This window comes from Sciurus carolinensis, chromosome 14 (assembly GCF_902686445.1).
Source record: "Sciurus carolinensis chromosome 14, mSciCar1.2, whole genome shotgun sequence".
Classification (NCBI taxonomy): domain Eukaryota; kingdom Metazoa; phylum Chordata; class Mammalia; order Rodentia; family Sciuridae; genus Sciurus; species Sciurus carolinensis.
Window position 1 is genome coordinate 44,458,303 of NC_062226.1, and position 22,097 is coordinate 44,480,399.

The 22,097-nt window shown below is 37.2% G+C and overlaps 1 protein-coding gene across 2 annotated transcripts in view; it reads right to left on the reverse strand.

Moving 5' to 3' along the window:
* The window catches only part of Tek (TEK receptor tyrosine kinase), a 114,831-nt gene that overhangs the window by 40,519 nt on the left and 52,215 nt on the right, over nt 1-22,097 (reverse strand). For both annotated transcript variants that reach the window (XM_047525408.1, XM_047525407.1), the window contains exons 5-8: nt 18,529-18,660; nt 17,897-18,037; nt 14,320-14,448; nt 10,976-11,127 (exon numbers count right to left, since the gene is read on the reverse strand). In XM_047525408.1, coding sequence (XP_047381364.1) covers nt 10,976-11,127; nt 14,320-14,448; nt 17,897-18,037; nt 18,529-18,660 — 554 coding nt within the window. The remainder of the gene's footprint in view (nt 1-10,975; nt 11,128-14,319; nt 14,449-17,896; nt 18,038-18,528; nt 18,661-22,097) is intronic.

Here is a 22,097-nt window from a genome sequence, read left to right on the forward strand (position 1 = left end):
AAAGATCACTGACCATGAGCAAGTAAGATGCATTCCAAGGATGTATGAATGGCTTAACATATTCAAATCAATAAACATAGTACATCACATCAAAAGAATGAAAGGCAAAAGTATAATCATCCAATAGATTCAGAAAAGTTGTCTGATAAAAATCAACATCTTTTTGAGATAAAAATTCTGAATGAATTAGGTACAGAAGGAATGTACCTGAACATAATAAAGGCCACAGATAAAAAGTCAATAGCTAACATACCAAATAGGGGAAAACCTGAAGATTTTCTTTCTGAAAGCTAGACAAGGCAAGGAGGCCTACTTTTATGTGACATAGTACTGGAAATCCTAGCCAGGGCAATCAGGGCAGAAAGGGAAGGAAGAAAGGAAGAGGAGGACAGTGAGAGAAGGAAAAGGAAAAAAAAAAAAAAAAACTAGTAAAGGAGGAAGTTAAATTATCACTGTTTGCAGTGATATCCTATCTAGAGAGAAAATCCCAAAGATGTCATCAAAAAACTAATAAATGAATTCAAAATTAGAATCCAAAATCAAAATTAAAAAATTAATAGCACTGCTATATCCCAACAGTGAATTGTGTGAAAAAGAAATCAATAAAGAAATCCCATTTGCAATAACTATGGAAGATTAATAATAAAATAGGAATAAATTTTACCTAAGAGTAAAAGATTTCTGTTTTAGTAGCTCTTTTATTGTTGTGACTAAAGGACAGAACCAGACTATCTATAGAGGAGGAAAAGTTTATTTGAGGGATTGGATCATGGTTTCAGATCTCTCGATCCACAGACATCCAGCTCCATTCCTTGGGGCTCAACGTGAGTCAGGACATCACGGTGGTGGTGAAAGAGTGGAAGAGTAGCAGCTCACATGATAATTAGGAAGCAGAGAGAGATCTCCATTTGCCAGATACAAATATATAGCCCAAAGCCACGCCTCCTCCAGCCATACACCACCTACCTTCAGTTAACAATCAATTAATCCCATCAGGTGATTAATTCACCGATTGGATTAAGGCTTTTGTAACCCAATTATGTCTTCTCTGAGCCTTCTCGCATTGTCTCACACATGAGATTTTGGGAGACACCACACTTAAACCATAATATTTGACAAAATGAAAACTATAAGATATTGATAAAGTCAATTGAAGAGCACACAAATAGAAATCCTAATGTTCATAGACTAGAATAATATTCTAAAATGTCCATACTACCCAAAGTTATCTACAGATTTAATGTGATCACAATCAATGACATTCTTTACAGAACTAAAGGAAATCCTAGAGGAAGAGGGTCAAGACAGCAGAGTAGAGAAAGTTATTTTCTAAACTGCTCTGTGGCAAGAGACCAGCAAAACAGACACACAGCTTCTCTTAGAGGTCAGTGAAAGAGGGAATCCTACTGAGACTTAACACTGGACTCTCAAAACAGCTTAGGGACTTGGGAGTTTGGATAGAATAAATTTTTTTAAAAAAAGAAAGAAAAAATCCATAGCTGGCACCAGCAGCCAATGTGATCCACCGGGCAGGTCAGAGAGGGAGACTAAGAGAACACACATTTCAGGGGCATTGAGAGATGACTTGAAGCAGAGAGGACAGTGATCAGGGACATTGCCAAGCTGACACAGTGGGTGAACTGAGCTTTGTTTTTGTGAGAGGGATGCTGTGAATCTCCCAGTGAACCACAGAAAATAGGGACAGCTACCATCTTTTCCCACTGTGCTATGGTGGCTGGTGGGGGAACCAAATCCAGGTTCCCAGGCCTAGGTAAAGTCCAGCTGGGTCTGAAAAACTGACCAGGCAAGAGTTTGACACACAACCCAGAGTGTGACTAGAAAACCAGGTGAAATTCAGGCATAGAAATTCAGGGGAATTCAAGACACTCAAACCCAAGAGATCCTGGATGCCTCTCGCTCTGAGTCTCATGGTTCCCAGGACCAGCTGGGAATGACCAGGAACTTGATCAGGCTTGGGGTAGAAGGGAGTGAATGTGTGCCTTGGGACTGCACCCAGGTAGCTGAGACGTGGAAGTTGTGGGAGGTGGAGGGGGATGAAGGACTGGCTCCCCCACTGCTCAAGTGGAACCTAGGGGAAATTCCAGCAATACAGACACCCAGTGCTGAATGGAAGCAGCTGGGCTCTGGAGACGTGCCAATTTAAAAGCTTCACCAGACTTCATTCCACAAAGCACCAGGGGTCTAGCTAGATCCCAACCCTGCCTCTAAGAGCTCCACCTCTGGGAACCCCTTTCACAGAACTCTATAGTGACCCCTCACTGTGAGTGGAGTAGACAACACCTTCCAACTCACCCACCTTATTTGCTGAGAAGGGAAGTCAAGAACAGGCAACATGACTAGTTCCAGAAAAAAGAATTGATGACTCCCCCCACTACTGCTCTTGTGCAATACATCAAGAAAAAACATGAAGACAATTGGGAATTGACAACCAACTTACAATATTATGGATAATTTTTCGACCATCTCTGTGGAAACAATTCCTTAATCTTTCCTTAAGAACCTTTTTTCTAAAAAAGCTTTTGAGTGCTGAATGGTCCATGGACATTTTTACATATTCATATTTGTCTCACTCGTCTCATGTCTAGCATTTTTTTTTTTCTTTTTTTTTTGCGGTACTGGGGATCGAACTCAGGGCCTTGTGCTTGCAAAGGAAACACTCTACCAGCTGAGCTATCTCCCCAACCCTAGCATTTCTTGAAAGTAGTTCTTTTCTTAATTCTGTGTTTCAAGGAATAGGAGTAGTACACCTTGGTTTTGTTTCATTTTGGTTTTTTATTGTTGTTTTATATTGTTATTTTTAATTTCCCTTGATTCTCTTCCTCTTTTCTTTCATGAGCAACCAAATTCTATGGTTCTCTCTTTTCACTCTTTTTTTTTTCTTTTCACTCTTAACTCTACTACTACTACTCTCTCTCATCCTCCCTTTCAATTATTACATCTTATATCTCATCTGCATTCTCCCTCTTCATCTTTTTGAAATAGCAAACACTTTTGTAAACATAATATCTCTACTGTTGGCAGTTGCCTACCATATCATATCTGTTTAGAGTGCCAATTAACATTGTAGATGCCAAAATAGGAACTAAGTATTTCAGTTGATACTGAATATTGATTGCATTGTTAGTATTTGTCTCCCCCTAAAACATGATCGTACTAGATTTTTTTAGAAACACTATAAATTCATAGGATAGATGCTCTACCATCTAGATTCTTTACTGATCAATGGGTAGACATATAAACATCATGAAAAAGCAAGGGAAAACACCATCTCAAAAAAAAAAAAATCAAAAACTACATGAACAGATTCCAATGATATCACAGTGGAGGAAATGACAGAGAAGAAATTTATAAAGTTCATAGTTAAACTGATCTGTGAGGTAAAAGATGATGTAAGGAGAGAAAACAAAGAAAATTCAAGATGTGAAACATCACTTCAAAAGGATATGAATCATGAAGAAAAATCAATCAGAAATATGCTGTTTCCAAGAGACTCACCTCATAGGCAAACATATCCACAGACTGAAGGTAAAAGAATGGGAAAAACATATCATTCACATAAATCTCATAAACAAGCAAGGGTTTCTACCCTCATATCAGATAAAGTGAACTTCAAACCAATGTTAATCAAAAGGAATAAAGAAGGACATTTCATATCTTTAAGGGAATTATAAATCAACAAGATATAACAATTGTAAATATTTATGCCCTAAACAATGGATAAATGATTTTTTTTAGATAAATGATTTTTATTCCCTGTAATTTTGATTTATTTCTGGTTTTTAAGTTGAATTAGTTTCCTCCTTTGATTGACTCTTCTTCTAGTATAGTTTCTCCCTTTGCAGGTTTTCAATTTTATTTTTCATGAAATATTTTATTGAGTATGTTTCATAGTGAAAGCTTTCTAGTTGTGAATTCTTTTAAGTTTTGTTTATCACGGAAGTTTTTATTGCATCATCAAATCTGAAACATGGATCTCATAAACAAGCAGGGTTTCTACCGTCATATCAGATAAAGTGGACTTTAAACCAAAGTTAATCAGAAGGGACAAAGGACATTTAATACTGCTTAAGGGAATTATACATCAACAAGATATAACAATTGTAAATATTTATACCCAAAACAATGGAGTATCTAAGTACTTCAAACAAACGCTTATCAATTTCCAAGAATCAAATAGACCACAACACAATAATACTGGGTGACTTTAACACACTTCTCTCATCACTGGATAGATCTTCAAAACAAAAACTAAACAAAGAAGCTATAGATATAAAAAATATAATTAATAATTTAGACTTAACAGAAATATATAGAATATTTCATTAATCAAAAACTGAATACACTTTCTTCTCAGCAGCATGCAAATTCTTCTCTAAAATAGACCACATCTTAGGTCACAAACACTTAGCAAACACAAAAAATAGAGATAATACCTTGAATTCTATCAGATCATATAGAACAAAATTAGAAATTAATATCATAAAAAATAGAAGCTACTCTAATACCTGGAGACTGAATAATATGCTACAGAATACCAATGGATAACAGAAGAAATCAGGGATGAGATAAAAAAAATACTTAGAGGTAATTGAGAATAGTGACAGAACATATCAAAATCTCTGGGACACTATGAAGGTGGTTCTAAAAGGAAAGTTCATAGCACTGAGCTCATTCATTAAATGAATAGAAAGTCATCAACTAAATAACCTAACATTACATCTCAAGGTCCTAGAAAAAAAAGAACAAATCAATACCAAAAGCATAAGACAGGAAATAATTGAAATCAATGAAAATGAGATTGATTGAAAAAACAATTCAAAAGATCAATGAAACAAAAAGTTGACTTTTTGGGGAAAAAAAAAGCAATAAAATTGATAATCCCTTAGACATACTAACCAAGAGAAAGAGAAAGAAAACAACCTTAAATTTCTAAAATTCATGATGAAAAAAGAAATATCACCATGGACACCACTGAAATGTAGAGAATAATCAAACTATTTTGAAAACGTATACTTCAATATAATAGAAAGTCTTGGAAACAACGACAAATTTCTTTTTTCTTTTTTCTTTTTACAGGCTGTATTTTGAGTCATTGTACACAAATGTAGAACATCATTTTGTTTCTACAGTTGTACATGATGTAGATTCATACTATTCATGTAATCACTAAAGACATATGACCTACCCAAATTGAATCGGGGGGTAGAAAATTTAAACAGATCAATTTCAAGCAATGAAACTGAAGATGCCATCAAAAGCCTACCCAAGAAAGAAAAGCCCAGGACCAGACACATCTCAAAAGAGTTCTTCCAGAACTTCAAAGAAGAACTGACAACAATTCTCCTCAGACTATTCCAAGAAATAGAAAGGGAGGGAACTCTTCAAATATCATTCTATGAAGTTAGTATTGCCCTGATTCCAAAACCAGACAAAGACACATCAAGGAAAGAAAACTTCACCAAATATCCCTGATGAACATAGATGCAAAATTTGTTAATAAAATACTGGCAAATTGCATAAAAAAACACATTCAAAAGATAGTACACCATGATCAAGCAGGTTTCATTCCAGGAATGCAGAAATCAATATACAGAAATCAATAAATGTAATCTACCACATCAATAGACATAAAAACAAGAATCATATGATTATCTCAATAGATGCAGAGAAAGCATTTGACAAAAGCATCTATTCATGCTCAAAACTCTAGAAAAACTAGGGATAAAAGAAATATACCTCAACATTGTAAAGGCTACAAATGACAAATTCATGGTTAACATCATTCAAAATGGAGAAAAATTGAAAGCATTCCCTCTAAAAACTGGAATAAGACCGGAATGCCCTCTTTCACCACTTCTAGTCAATATAGCCCTGGAAATTCTAGCCAGAGCAATTAAGCAAAAGAAATAAATTAAAGGAATATGAATAGAAAAAGAACTCAAACTATTCATATTTGTCAACAAAATGATCCTATATTTAGAAGACCCAAAAACTCCACCAGAATACTTTTAGAACTCATAAATGAATTCAGCAAAGTAGCAGGATATAAAATGAACACCCATTAAATCAATTGCATTCCTATACACCAATGATGAATCAACAGAAAGAGAAATTAAGAAAACTATCCCATTCACAATAACCTCAAAAAATAAAATAGAATCCCTGAGAATTAATTTAACAAAAGAAGTGAAAACTACAGAACACTGAAGAAAGTTAAGAAGACCTTAGTAGATGAAAAGATCTCCCATGTTCTTGGATAGGCAGGATAAATATTATCGAAATGGCCATACTACCAAAAGCTCTATGTAGATTTAATGCAATTCCTATTAAAATTCTAATGACATTCTTCATAGAAATAGAAAAAGCTATCATTAATTTCATTTGGAAAAATAAGAGGCCTAGAATAGCCAAAGCAATCCTTAGAGAAAAGTGAAGCAGGAGGCATCATAATAATAGACCTTAAATTATGGTACAGAGCTATAATAACACAAACAGCATGGGATTGGTATCAAAACACACCTGAAGACCAGTGGTACAGAATACAAGACAGAGACAAACCCACATGAATACAGTTATCTCATAATAAACAAAGGTACCATAAACATACATTGGAAAAAAGATAGTCTCTACAATATATGAAGCTGGGAAAACTGGAAATCCATACATAGCAAAATTAAATTTAACCCCTGTCTCTCACCCTGCACAAAATTCAAAGTGGATCAAAGACCTAGGTATTAGACCAGAGATCCTCCATGTACTTGAACGAAGTGTAGGCCTAACACTGCATCACGTTGGCTTAGGAACCAACTTCCTCCACAAGTTTCCTAAAGTGCAAGAAAATCTTTGCCACCTGCACCTCAGATAGAGCATTAATCTCAAAACCTTAGCATGCGCACACACACACACACACACACACACACACACACACAAGTAACCTAGTTAATAAATGGGCAAAGGAACTGAACACTTCACAGAAGAAATACAAATAGTCAACAAATAAATGAAAAAATGTTCAACACCTCTAGTAATTAGAGAAATGCAAATCAAAACTACACTGAGATTTCATCTCACTCCAGTCAGAATAGCAACAATCAAGAATACAAGTAACAATAAATGTTGGTGAGGATTTGGGGAGAAGGGTACATTCATACATTGCTGGTGGGACTGCAAATTGGTACAACCACTTTGGAAAGCAGAATGGAGATTCCTCAGAAAACGTAGAATGGAATCACCATTTGACCCAGTTATCCCACTCCTCAGCATATACCAAAAGGACTTAAAATTGGCATACTACAGTGACATAGCCACATCAATGTTTACAGCTTAATTCACAATAGCTAAACTATGGAACCAGGCTACGTATCCTTCAACAGATGAATGGATAAAGAAAATGTGGTATATATATATACAATGGAATACTACTCAGCCATAAAAAGAAATGAAATTATGGAATTTGCCACTAAATGGAACTGGAGACTATCATGCTAAATGAAATAAGACAAAAAACCAAAGGCCAAATGTTCTCTTTGATATGTGGATGTTAACTCACAGTAAGGGGAGGGGGGACAATGGTAGGGAAGAATAGAAGTACTTTGAATCAGACAAATGGGAATAGGAAATATACTAGAATGAATCAGACATTACTTTCCTATGTGCATATATGATTACACAACCAATGTAATTCTATAGGAAAGATGGTGAAATGAATCTGACTTAACTTTTGTTAAGTACACATCTAAATACACCACAGTGAATTTCCACATCCTGTACAACCAGAAGACTGTGATCCTAATTAGAATAAGATGTGTTCTCTTTGTATAAATATATCAAAATATACTCTACTGACATGTGTAACTGAAAATAATTTAAAAAAATAGAAATTCTGAAATTTATAAGAAACCATACACACACACCCCAAATGGCCAAAGAAATACTGAGTGAAAAGAATATATTAGGAGGTATTGTACTACTTGACTTCAAACTATATTACAAAGCTACAGATTTTAAAACAGCATGGTATTAGCATAAAACCAGACCCACAAACCAATGGAACCAGATAGAGAGCCTAGAAGTAAACCCACACATCTGCAGCCAACTGATCTTTACCTAATTGCTAAGAATCTGCATTGGAAAAGGACAGTCCTTTCAGTAAGTGATGCCGAGGAAATTGGATATCCACATGCAGAAGAATAAAACTAGACTCCTCTCTCTCACCATATACAAAAATCAACTTAAAACAAATTAAAGACCTAAATATAGTAAGAATAAATCTATGAACCTGCCAGAAGAAAACACAAGGGAAGTTATTCAGGACATCATCTTGGGCAAAGATTTTTTGAAGAAGATCCAAAAGCACAGGAGACAAAAGCAAAACTGGACACACGCAATTGCATTACACTAGAGAGCTTTTGACCTCAACAGAAACAGTCATTGAAGTGAATAGATAATCTATAGATGAGAGAAAATATTTGTAAACTATACATCTGATAAGAGGTTAACAGTGGATAATACACCCAAGTAGATATTTCTCAAAGGAAAAACATACGAATAGCCAACAGGTATATGAAAAAGTAGTAAACACCTGGGGTCCTTGAGATGTGTGTGAGTTTCCCTGTATTTTTCACTTTGCTCTTCTAGCTTGTACTCACCACTGATATCTCAAAACCATAACGAGATATTATATTACCTCATTCCAGTTAGAATGTTAAAAAAAAAAAAAACCAAGTATAACCTTGCCAAGTGTTGGCAAGGATGTAGAAAAAAGAAAAGGCTTGCACACTTTTGGTGGAAATAAAAATCAGTACAGTCATTGTGAAAAACAGTATAGAGATTTATCAAAGAATTAAAAATAGAAATACCATAAATCCCAATATTGGGTACATATTCAAAGGAAATGAAATCATTATGTTAAAGAGACATCTGCACACCCATGTTTACTGCAGTACTATTTACAATAGCCAATAAATGGAAACAACCTGTCTCCAACAACTGATAGATGAAGAAAATATGGCACATAGACACAATGGAATACTATTCAGCCATAAAATAGTTGAAATCCTGTCGTTTGTGATAACCTGGACGGAACTGGAGGTCATTATGTTAAGTGAAATAACTCATGCACAAAAAAGGCAAGAACTACATGATCTCACTCTTATGGGAAATCTAAAAACAGTTGATTTCATAGAAGTTGAAAGTAGAATGATTACCAGAGGCTGGAAAGAGTAGAGGGAGGAAGGATGTGAAAATGTTGATTAACAGGTACTAAATTAGCCAGGAACGTTGGAGCACGTCCCTAATCTCAGTTATCCCAAAGGCTGACACAAGAGGAACGCAAGTAAGAGGACAGTCTTGGCAACTTAGTGAGAACCTATCTAAAAATAAAAAGGACTGGGGATGTGGTTCAGTAATAAAGTGTCCTGGGTTCAATTCCCAGTACCAAAAAATAAAGAAAAGGGAAGGAAAGGAAAAAGAAGGAAAGGGAAAAGAAGGAGAAAAAAAAAGATACAAAAGAGTCCTTGCCTAGCATGAACAAGGCCCTATGTTCAATCCCAGTACCACATAAATAAAGAAAAAGAAAGAAGGAAAGAAAGAAAGAAAGAGAAAGAAAGGAAGGAAGGAAGGAAGGAAAGAAATAGGAAGAAAGGAAGAAAAGAAAGAAAGGAAGGAAGGAAAGAAAGAAGGAAAATGCACACACCGTATTAAGTTATGATTGGATAGAAGAAAGAAGTTCTGTTGTTCTATTACACAGTATGGTGACTTCGGGTAATGTTTGATGAGATAGATGTGCTAACTCTGATTTGAACATTATACAGGGTATACATGTATCAAAACATCATATATGTACAATTTTATGTATCAGTTAAAAATTTAAAAATAAAGGATAAGAAAAGAAGTTGTGAATAGTACGGTTGACCGTTACTGGATGGTAGGCTCATGGAAAAGCCAACAAGATTTTTGGGAACTGTCCATTGGTTTCTTCTACCTAATGCATTGTTCGGGATTGGATATGTGGACACTGGTAATGGCACATTTTATATACTCTGCCCTAAGAGGTCCCTCATACCTGCCTTGGTCAAGTTGTCTTTGAAAAAAAAGTACTTCAAAATCTATAGATAACAAAATACATTCACTTTCTAAGATTACTTATAACATGGAAAAATTTGGAGTGGTTCCTTTCTATGCTATATTTGGAATAGGTGGGAGAGAGTTAAGGAAGTATGTTGGAAAGTTAGTTCAGTCGTATCTGGCAAAATAGAAGTGCTGTGAGACAGCCCTGATCAGAGTACGAACTAGGAGAGCAAAGCAAAGATGTATAGGGAATCCCAAGGAATGCCCTCAGATCTAAGGGGTTCTGTGGGGCATGGTTTCTGATGTGGAAATATGGGGAGCAGATTCAAGACCCTTCCATGTAGAATCAAATGGATCATGCTGAACTCTCCTCTTCTATACTCCCTTAATCGCTGCTCTGAAAAGCATGATAGGTGTAGATCAGTCATTAAAACTCCATGTCCTAACAGCACATGAATGTCCTGCTGATTCATGGGTTAAACCACTGGGCCACCTTACATTTTCCTGATATGAAGAGTTACAGATGGGGGGATATTGTGAGGGCAGAGTCTTGTACAGTGTGACATGTTTGCACAGTGTGGCATATACATATAGCTCATCCCAAGCAGCTGGACAGTTCTATGGGACACCTGCCATCCCTGGTACTCAGCCCTATTAACTCCACAATGGTGGCATCTTCCCAGTCTCACACTGCAGCACTGGCCACACAAAAGAAACTAGTGAGGTTGCCATGAGTCTGTTCTGCATCCACCAGAATATGGCATTTTATCAAAGCATACTGGCCAAGGAGGATGTAAACCCTGAGTGAAATCTAGCCTCTCTGGGGTGATTACCATATTGAAACTATCTCATGCTGTCAGGAAGGCAGATTTAAAATGGCTCTTACTTGGAGCACCGTCCCATCTGGCTTCACCAGGGTCATTTCTTCATTGGCAGGTAGTGGCTGGCCAGAGGCCTTGCAAATGGGATTAAATTTACCACTGTTTACTTCTATGTGATCTGGCAAATCCTCTATCTTTGGAGTCATCCTTGGCATGCCTGAATGGAGAAAAGAGAACCATGAAATCTGATCCTGAACCCAGCAGCAATAATTAAAAAAAAAAAAAGCTAGTTCAGCAAGTCATGCATGGTGCAAGAGCTTTGATACGATTTTATCATCACATAATAAACTTGTGAGGTGGGTGCTATTGTGGTCTTCATTTTATAGATGAGGAGACAGAGAAGACAGAGGCTCAGAGTTCATATTCAAGTCTGGGCCTTTATGAATCTAGACTCCACACTCTTCACCATAGGGCCATGTTCCCTCAGTGGACTGGGGGAGGGAGTCTTAATATTAAAATGATCATTCTGGCCACATCTTCCCTTGACCTTGCAGTTCAGAACCCATCTTGCTTATGAAGAATATTATTATAAAACCAAAAGGCAAATTCTAGTTCTTCCTCTCAGCAAATGACCACACGATGTTGCTGATCAACAGCATTATTCTTAGTTAGGACGTATGAGAACTATCTCATTGATTGGCAAGTCTAAAAGTGAAACATAAATTAGAGGGAAAGGGTGATTTAAATAATACACATCTAAAGAAATGATGTGAAATGTAACTTCTCAAAATCAAATTCTAGTCAGCAGCCAACTCCAAAGTAGTGTTGCCAATAATGAAGAAAAAAATGTCTCTGGTTTTAACAAAAGGGGATCAGGATTCCTTGCCTAATATCTGAACAGTAGAGAATGAATTACCCTGAAATGCAACAATATCATTCTGAACTCCAGAGTCTTAGGGAACCTTGGCCCATAGTTAGTTTGGGTGGGATATGACTTAAGCATGTCCCCTAAAGGTTCATCTGCTGGTAACTTACTCTCAGCGTTGGGAGGTGGTAGAAGTTTTAAGTGGTGGGATCTAGTGCAAGATAATGAGGACATTAGGGGTGCTATTCTCAGAATGTGTTATTGTAGTACTTGTGGGACCCCATTTAGTTCCATCAAGAGTAGGTTAATATAAAAACAGTGAGCCTGACCCTTGAATCTCTCTGGCTTCCTGTCATATCATGTGCTCTCTTCTGTGTACACTCCTGCCATCTACCATGAAACTCACTAGACCCCAAAGAGATGGGACCATCTAATTTTGGAATTTCAGTTAAAGAAATCTATTTTATTAAGTACCCAACTTCAGGTATTTTGGTATAGCACAGAAAACAGACTGGCATATGGTCAAAACTTGTCTAATGCTTAGTAAAATTTAACAGGAGACAGAGGTGCCCTGAGAGCAGCAGTAATTTATGTGATTTTACATATTGGTGTCGGGAAGAGGTGAAATCAAGGTAAATACATCAACATTGATATTTCATCCTGGTATCTCATTTCTCAGGCCTAAAGTGAAATGGATTGACCTATCTATTGACTTGGAGAGATGATTAGAAAAGCTACAAAATTTTACAGCCTAAGTAGATATTCATGGAAGAATTGAAAAAAGTACTTTGACAATTTTAAAGCATTCCATTCCTTCATTATCCTCTTGCATTTTCTAAAGTTGGATGGAAGTGAATGGGGATATGTTTGGGGAGTGGGGAATAGTGGAAAGGAGCTGCTTTCTGAAAGCAGGGGGCTTAGGGAGACTGTAAACCTGTCTTAGGGTCTCCCAAGCAGAAGCACACATTTTTGCGGCATGAACCATGAAACAGAAAGGAAGCAGTAAAGTACAAAATCCAAATCCTTTATCTTATGAGTTGCCCGTTTTCAATTCAATACCCTGGTACCCAAGGCATTTCCTTCCCTTCTCAGCACTTAACTGCTGCCCTGTTGCAAAATCCAGACTTGGAGGAAAAAGAAAATGTATAAAGCTAAAGAGCTTAAAGCCTTTGAGAAAACAATTGTTGCTATCCTCCTTCCTATATTTCCGATTTCAAAAACTAACAAGAGAAAAGTCTATAACTGCCTTATTCTGGGTACAGATTTCACTGAATATATATCTCTTTTTTAAACATTTATATGAATGAAGAAGTAATATGTTTTTAATATTGTTTTAAATTTGAAGATACAGGGCTGGGGTTGTGGTTCAGTGGTAGAGCACTTGCCTAGTATGTGTGAGGCACTGGGTTTGATTCTCAACACCACATGTGGATAAATAAAATAAAGGTCCATTAACAACTAAAAAAATATTTTTTAAAAAACTTGAAGATACATAAAAGGTATGCCTCTCAATTTTAAAAAAGTATATTTTGAGGTATTGATCAGCAAACTTTATGTAAAAAAAAAAAAAAAAAAAAAAGCAAATATTTTTTAGCTCTGTAAGTCACGTTCTGTGGTAACTGCCCTGGTAGCACAATAGCAGCCACAGTCTGTATATTGTAAATTAACAGGTGTAGCTGTGTTCCAATACAATTTTATCTAGAATAACAGTAGAAAATAAAAATGGTTTTAAATGTTGATACATTCTATGACACACAGTTCAGAAAAGGTCTGGTAAATGAAAGAAGCTAGCTACAAAAGATCACATATGATCCTATTTTTTTATTGGCTTAAAATCTATACAGATATAAGTAAATTAATGATTTCCAGAGACTTGGCGGGGATAATAAAAGTTACTGCTAATGGGTACAAGAGTTTTTGTTTTGTTTTGTTGCATGTTGAAAATGTTCTAAAATTAGATTATGGTGATAACTGTGCAATTCTAAATATACTTTAAAAACATTGAACTGTATGTTATAAAAAAAGCGAACATTATAGAAAAAATTACATCTGAATAAAGCTGTTTAACAGTGGGTTGAATGTGATCTGTGAGTCTGAATATGCCAACTTTTGCTTTAGGGTAATTTCTGAACTAGAATTATTTAAAATTTCATTTTGAATCTAATCTTTATTATTTGTTTCATTTTTTCTCTTTTTGAGAATAGGCTTTGTCCAAATCCCTCCAAATAACTCTTTCCCTGTCATACAATTCAGTGGATAGGCTGGTTCTGAGGAAGGGAGAAGGACACTGAGCTCTCAAGGGCCAGTCGTCACTTGCTGTGCGACAAAGAGCACAGGGTTTCCTCCTCCTAGGAAGAGGAATGAAGGATAGAATGAGGTCCAAGAAGAGAATCTGAAAGCTTTTTTTTAAGTTTTGCAATAAATTCTCCCTAACTTCTGGAAGAAAACAGAACTGGCGGGAGGATTCTGGGTAAAGAGCTGCACCAGATGGCTCTGTTGAGAAGCGATGAGCACGCCCCTGACTACGGTGTTACCTTGCTTTACCTTCTCTCTCACACTGGAGCCCTTGCCATCCTGGAGAGCAGAGACACCCTTGGAACCGGTCGCAGGTCTCCCCATTGGTGCAGCTGCACCTCAGCTTACAATCTGGCCCGTAATAACCAGAGGGGCAGGCTGTAAGCAAAGACATCACAACCAGTGTTAACACAGGGGAAGGAGGAAGTCAAGGCTGCTAGTAGCTGGTTTTAGTTTTCCCTCCCAGCTACCAACTGTGCTGATTCATATAAGGTAGTATGTGATTGATGTCAATTACCAGGAACTTAAAAGGTTGGAGAGTTCTGCTTCCAAAGAGTTGAATAAGTTCCTTCTCACAAATACGCTATTTTCAGAAGAAAAAAAAAAATACTTGAAAGCACTTTTTGAAAAGTGAAGTAGAAAAAATTTAAAAAAGAAAAAAGAGCAACTGAAATTTGAATGACAAGAATGGTGTGTTTCTCAATGGAATATTACTGAGCCTTAAAGAAGAATGAAATTATGTCATTTGCCAGTAAATGGATGGAACTGGAGAATATTATGCTAAGCAAAATAAGCCGGTCCTAAAGAACCAAAGTTTTCTCTTATGTGTGAATGCTAATTCTCCACACATAAGGTGTGGGAGAATAGAGGTATTTGGGTATTTTGGGCTAGACACAGGGGAGTGAAGGGAGGGGAGAGGTTACGGGGGTAGGAATGATAGTAGAATGAATCAGACATTATTACCCTCTGTGCATACATGTCTACAGTACTCTATATCATGTACAACCAGACAAATGAGAATTTATACTCCATTTATGTATGATGCATCAAAATGCATTCTACTATCATGTATAACTAAATAGAATTAAAAAAAAGAAAGAATAGTGAGTTCCACCATTTTTCAGATTTTGGCTTAATTGTTGGGTACCTCGTGGGGAGGTTAAAACTCCAAAGAAAACCTATAGTCTCACTGGCCTGAGAAATCAGAGGACAGAGTTAGGACAACCACAGCCTCCGGAAATAAGAGGGAAAACCTCAGAAAGGAGAATCAGAAGACTCAAATCTTTGACTGTCCTTCGAACCACACACATTCAGGGCAGACTCAAAGTAGCCCAGCTAAAGATTAAAGAGTCGACCCAAGTTTGACCTGATGACTGAGTCAGAGTTTGCAGCTCAAGTTCTACCAAGTTAATTGCTTATGAAAGTAAAACAAAATCAACATTCCTCAAAGGAATCAAAGCAACTCAGGAGGCTGATGCAGGAGGACAGCAAGGTCAAGTGCAACCAGGTCAACTTAAAGAGACCTTGTCTCAAAATTAAAAATAAAAGGGTTAAGGGGTATAGCTCAGTGGTAGAGCACTGTTTATAGTATTGATACAGTCCTTAGTACTGTAAACATGTATATCAGTGGACTCGACAGCCCATAAATAAATCCACACATTTACTGTCCAATGATTCTATGCAGGTACCAAGAACACAAAATGGGGAAAGGATAATTTCTTTACCAAATGGTTCTAGGAAACTGGATAACCACAAGAATGAAATTAGACCTCCATCTCTCATTTGATCTGATACAAAAATCAACTCAAAGTGAATTAAAGACTTAAACATAAGACCTGAAATTGTAAAACTACTAGAAGAAAACATTGTGAAAATCTTTTTGACTCCAGTCTGGGCAATTTTTTGTTTTGTTTTGATATGATCCCAAAAGCACAGGAAACAAATGCAAAAAAAAAAAAAAAAAAACCCAGACAAATGGGATTGCATCAAATAAAAAATCTTTGACACAGTAAAGGAAAACAACAGAGTGAAAAGTCAATGAAGAGAATGGGAGAATGTATTTGTAAACTATACACCTGATAAGGGGTTAATACCCAAAATACAGAAGAAACTCAATAACAAGAAAATGATCTGATTAAAAATGGGCAAAGAATCTGAATAGACATTTCTCAAAAGATAACATAAAAATGGCCAACATATATATATGAAAAACTGTTCAATATCACTGATCGTCAGGGAAGCACAAATCAAAACCACAATGAGATATCACCCCACACCTGTTAGGAGAACTATTATCAATAAGACAAGAGATAAGTGTTGGTGAAGATACAGAAAAAAGGAAACCCTTTCACACTGTTGATAGGAATGTAAATATGGAAAACAACATGGAAGTTCCTTTAAAAAATAAAAATAGAACTCCCATATTATTTTAGTCAACTCTTTCACTGCTGTTACCAAAAGACCTCACAAGAACAATTTTAGAGGAGGAAAGTTTATTTTGGTGCTCATGGTTTTGGAGGTTTCAGTCAATACATGGCTGACTCCATTGCTCTGGGCCCAAGGTGAGGCACAACATCATGGCAGAAGGACACAATGGAGGAGAGCAGCTCAGGAGCTCAGGGATGACAATCAGGAAGCAGAAAGACAGCAGGGACAAAGTATAAACCCCATAGGCACGCCCCAATGATCTAATTCTTCTAGTCACACCCTATCTGCCTACAGTTACTACCCAGTTAACCCCTAACAGTGAATTAACACACTGATTAGGTTAAAATTCTGATTTCATCTCTAAACGTTCTTGCATTGTCTCACACATGAGCATTTGGGGGACACCTCATATCTAAACCATAACACATATAATCCTGTAATCTTACTTTCTGGAAATGAAATTGATATCTCAAAGGTATCTGCTCTCCCATATTCCTTGCAGCATTACACACTCACACACACACACATGAAAATAATATTCAACCTTAAAAAAGGAAGGAAATCCTGTTATTTTTGACAACATGGCTAAATCTGGAATACGTGATATAAATGAAATAAGCCAGGAACAGAAGGGCAGAGACTGCATGATCTCTCGTAAGTGGAATCTTAAAAAGTCCAACACAGAGAAGCAAAGTACAATAATGGGTGCCAGGGACTGGGGTGGGGGATGACAGGATGTTGTCAAATGGTGTAAAGCTTCAGTTTTGCAGAATGAAGTTCTAGAGATGTACAGCATGGTAGCTACAGTTAAGGAACACTGTACTGTGCACTTGAAATTTTCTAAGAGACTAAGTCTTAAATATTCTCATCATACACAAAAAGATAACTATGTGAGGTAACAGATCTTAATTAGCTTGATAATTATAATCAACAAATGCTTGAATAAGGTCCATAAGATCATAAATTTTTCCTTTTGAACCTCAGTTTGTCTGGATCTGACTCCAAAACTGATTTTGATGACTCCAAAACAGAAAACAAACACACACATCTTCCAAGATCTTCCTACTCAGAGTGGTCTAAACTTCAACAGAAATAAAACTAGCTGGGAGCTTGTTAGAAATGCACAACCTCAGGCCCCAGTCCAAACATACCAAATCAGAACCCATGTTTTAATACAAGCCCCAGGTGATATGTCTGAGATGGACGCACTATGATGTGCAGTCTTTCTATAAAAGCATCATTTCTCTTGAATGAAAACATCTGTGATTTAAAACCCTGTGACCCAGCAACAGGTAATTGACTGTGCTGTCCAGGTGGGTCCTACTCTGATTCCCAGCAAACCATCTCCTTTTCACACCAGCTAGAATGTTTTACCATCAAGGGAGTGACCGGTGCATACCTTCATTGCACTGCAGACCCTTCCAGCCTGTGGCACAAGAACACCCATAGGGGTCTGGGAGACAGAACACGTAGGACTTGCATCCTTCTGGTCCACCACACCTTTCTTTACAGGTTCTGCCGAATGTGTGTAGTTCACAAGCTTTGGGAAGAAAAGAAAAAAACAAAAAACAAACAAACAAACAAAAAACCTGAGAGTTCAATTACAACTACTTGAAATGTAGGATTTTTTTTTTTTTTTTTTTTTAAGGAATCTCTCCTCGGCTAGGAACAGGGAAGATAGTCTGATCTCAGCCAAGGCTTGGGCAGGATGAGCACACGTCTATGACCCATTTTATAGACAATGACGCTGCCTCATAGAGAGGATAACAAGGCTGCCACTCAGTTTCACATCGCACAAACCAGGGATGACATTCACATTACAGACATTATGATTTGTGCATTTGTTAAAACTTAGAGTGGTTGGTGATAAAGAACATTTAGGAAAGGGAATCATTTTCTAATTCATGCAAAGCAAATATGGTCTAATAGAAAGAATTTAGCTCCCTTTGTCAATGCCCAGATTTAGAATTCTAGATCCAATAGCGATAGTTTTTGTATCCACAGCCTCCTCACCCAATATTCTTCACTTACCCTTCTCACATGTCCTCCCCATAAATCCAGGAGGGCAAATGCATTCCCCAGTATCTTCATGGCAGACACCATTGTTCATGCAAGTAGTACAGACATGTTTACATTCAGGTCCCCACTTCTGAGCTTTGCATCCTTTTGTTAAGGAAAACAAGATGGTGAGCAAAATTTAATCACTCAGCAAACATTTATTGGAGCACCCATTATGTGTCAATCATTTTAGTGGACACAGGTAAATGAAATAAAAGACCCTCTGCTCCTTGCACTAAGTCTAATATGGGAGATACATCTAAACAGTAAATAATGATAGTAACAAAGACAAGGATTACTGAATCTTATCTGGGCAGTTAGAAGACAGCACAAAGGAAAGCTTCCCAGAGGAGGTGGGATATGAGTGAAATCTGCAGGACCACCTTAGCAGCAAAGAACACAGGACTGGAAATTGTGTGGCAGGCCAAGGCAAGGCATGGGGAAAGAGTCTGGCATGTTCAGGGAGCTGCAGGTGCCATTAGAGACTACAGCCTTGATTTTCAAAGTGTGGTCCCTAATCAGCTGGCAGCTCCATCACCAGGGAATCTCATAGAAATGCAAACCTCAGACCCCCTATCCACAACCTACTGAATGAGAAACTCTGGTGTTAGCCTAGTAGTCTACACCTAACAAGCCTTCACAGTGTTCCTGATATATGCAAGAGTTTGAGAACCACAGATCTTGAGTATGCGGGTGAGAGTTAAGGCTAAACAGCAAGGAGTAGCTTAAGCAGCTTATAGCATCCACCTCTCTTTGAGCTGGGAAGCATATAGCAAACAAGTAAAATAAGATACACAAGCCAACAGCACAAGGATGGTGAATTCAAGAATCATCTTTCCTGGTTACTTCCTCCAACACATGGCTATTTTAACTTGTTAATGAGGTCTGAAGATACCTTCTAATATAAGGCACACCCAGCAGGTCTGGGACAATGCTTTGTGGTCAGGGATTTGGTTTCATTTCTCATTTGCAGGGAATTAGTCTTTGTCCCTGAATGTAAACTCACAGAGGTAAGTTTGGACCTATACCCACAGCTGATGAAACCTTATCATCTCTTATGGCAAGGATGCCTGGCTATCCACATTCTAAAATAATCAGGAGAGTTTATTCTCTCCTATCAACAGAGACCATTTCTTACAGCCTTCCACTTAATAGATAAAGTTGCAAACTGTGGAAAAGTCAATATTTATTAGTCCTTAATAAAGAGGGGAAGGCTTTGCACAATTAATGATTTAAGACCCAGACCACATTTTAAGCAGGTTTATACTTGCTTAAAATGATGGCAGACACTGTAGATGTAACCAGTCTTCTACAACATGAAACTGTCCTGTGCTTACCCACAGAACTACCCCAGACTCATTCCCGATCCCGGGAAGAAGGAAAGAATAAAGTTCCAGGGGACAAAGGGTGGTCTCCTTAGGGATGAAGAAATCAGGACTTTATTGACAATCAAGTATTCAATTAGGCATCTGTGATTTTCTTCAAAAACTTGTGATTCTGTATTTTAAGAAACCAAATATTATTGGGACAAAGAAAATAACTACTATGAAAAAATTTTTTGACAGGGAGAAAATTTATACTGAAAAGAAAAGCTATAAATGCAACCAGTGTTATTTTTAACACAGACTCTTTAAGCTCCGTCTATTCCTAGGCTTTGATTCATCCCAGAAAGATAACTCCAACTATAAGAGGGAGACAAATGTCTTTGGTTTCCCTCATTTCTTACTAAACATCGAAGAAATCATACTGGGGAAAATATTCTTAAATAGGATGATTTGGGTCCAATCCAAACTTCTTTAGATTGATTTCAGATATCAGCAGTGCTTCTTAATAGTTTCTCTAAAATACTTTAATAGTAAAGGGAAGAGAAGACGGACTCCAGACAACCACAAACAACTTAGATATCAAAAATGTGTTTTAAGTCTTTTACTTTATCTTACAAATTCAGGTGAGTTTCAAGTCCTAGTCTATACTAATTTTATTTGTTTTCACATTTAAAAAAAAAAAACAAAAAAACTTTAAACTTTTCCCACTCTGATGTTGTGACATACTAAGAAATACTTAATTAGTCTCTGCCCCTGGTTCCCAGCACACAGCTCCTAAAACCCCTGGAATCTCCTAAGTAATGACTGCCCTGTGTATGCTAATGAGATGACTGGTGGTCAGAGAGCCCTAAATAGCTTCAGGATAGGAGCAGAGCACCAGAAAGGCCAAGGCATGATTTGAGAGTTGGGACATTCAGTACCACCCCCCAATCTCCAGGGAGGGGCTAAGGGGTATAGGCACAGGTCCAAGTTTATCAGTGTGAGATTAACATTCAGGGACAAAGGCACCAATGGCCAGTGATTCAAATACCCACACCTGCCTCAGGGAACCTCCATGAGATCCAAAAGCTCAGGGTTCAGAGAGCTTCACATTGAAAGGCTCCTGGAGGGTCGTGCACCTGCAGAGTGCACGGAAGCTCCACCCCTTCTCCCCACGCTATGCCCTGTGCATCTCTTCCACACAGCTGCTCACCTGTTTCCTTTGTAATATTCTCAATAATACACTGGCAAATAATAATAATAACAACAACATATTGGTAAATGTAAACATTTCTCTGAGCTGTCCTGGCAAATTTATCAAACATGAGAAAAGAATCTTGAGAAACTTTGATTTTCAGCCAGCCAGTCAGAAGCACAAGCCATAATCTGGGGCTTTGCAATTGGCATCTCAGGGGAGGGCAGTCTCACAGAACTGAGCCCTTAGCCGGTGGGTAAGACTGAGTCAGAACTGAGCTGAAGTTCACTGGAGAATTCCTTGGCATATGGGGGAAAACCCCCACGTTTAGTGTCAGGAGTGTTAGGTGTAGTGAGAGCAGAGAATAGGAAAACCATTCTATTGTCTCCACTGTGTATCAATCTGACATTTCTGATATTCCTAGACAAGATGCCCAATTTACCCCCGGATTCTAAGTTCTCTGGGAACACAGTATTGAATCAGACTAGAAACTATCTAAATGAAGTGAAGAAATTACTTCCTTGCCATTCACATCTGTTTATCTAATTGTATATGTAATTCTGATTGGCAATTACCCAAGGGACAAGGATTTATATTGTTATACTCTTCTCAACATTGATACAATGCTTGATCCAGAGTTATGATCAATATATTGTATTGAATAATTAACATAATGCAAAGCAAAATAAGTTATCTTCATGAATTACAAATAACAAACAGAGGAATGATAGCAGTTCAGGTTCTTAAACCTGAAGGCCTGAATACTTAATATTACAAATAATCTAACAGCTGGGAAAAATTCAGGATGAATCTTTTGCTTTCTGTATCAATTTCATGTAAAAATTGCTAATGGACATTTCCACTTCAATAATTAAAATGGGTAAAAAAATGTTTTTACTAGCTGAGTGTGGTGGTACACTCATGTAATCCCAGTTACATGAGAGGCTGAGGCAGGAGGATCTCAGGTTCAAGACCAGCCTCGGTTACTTAGTGAGACCCTGTATTAAAAAAATACATATAAAAGACATGGAATGTAGCTCAAT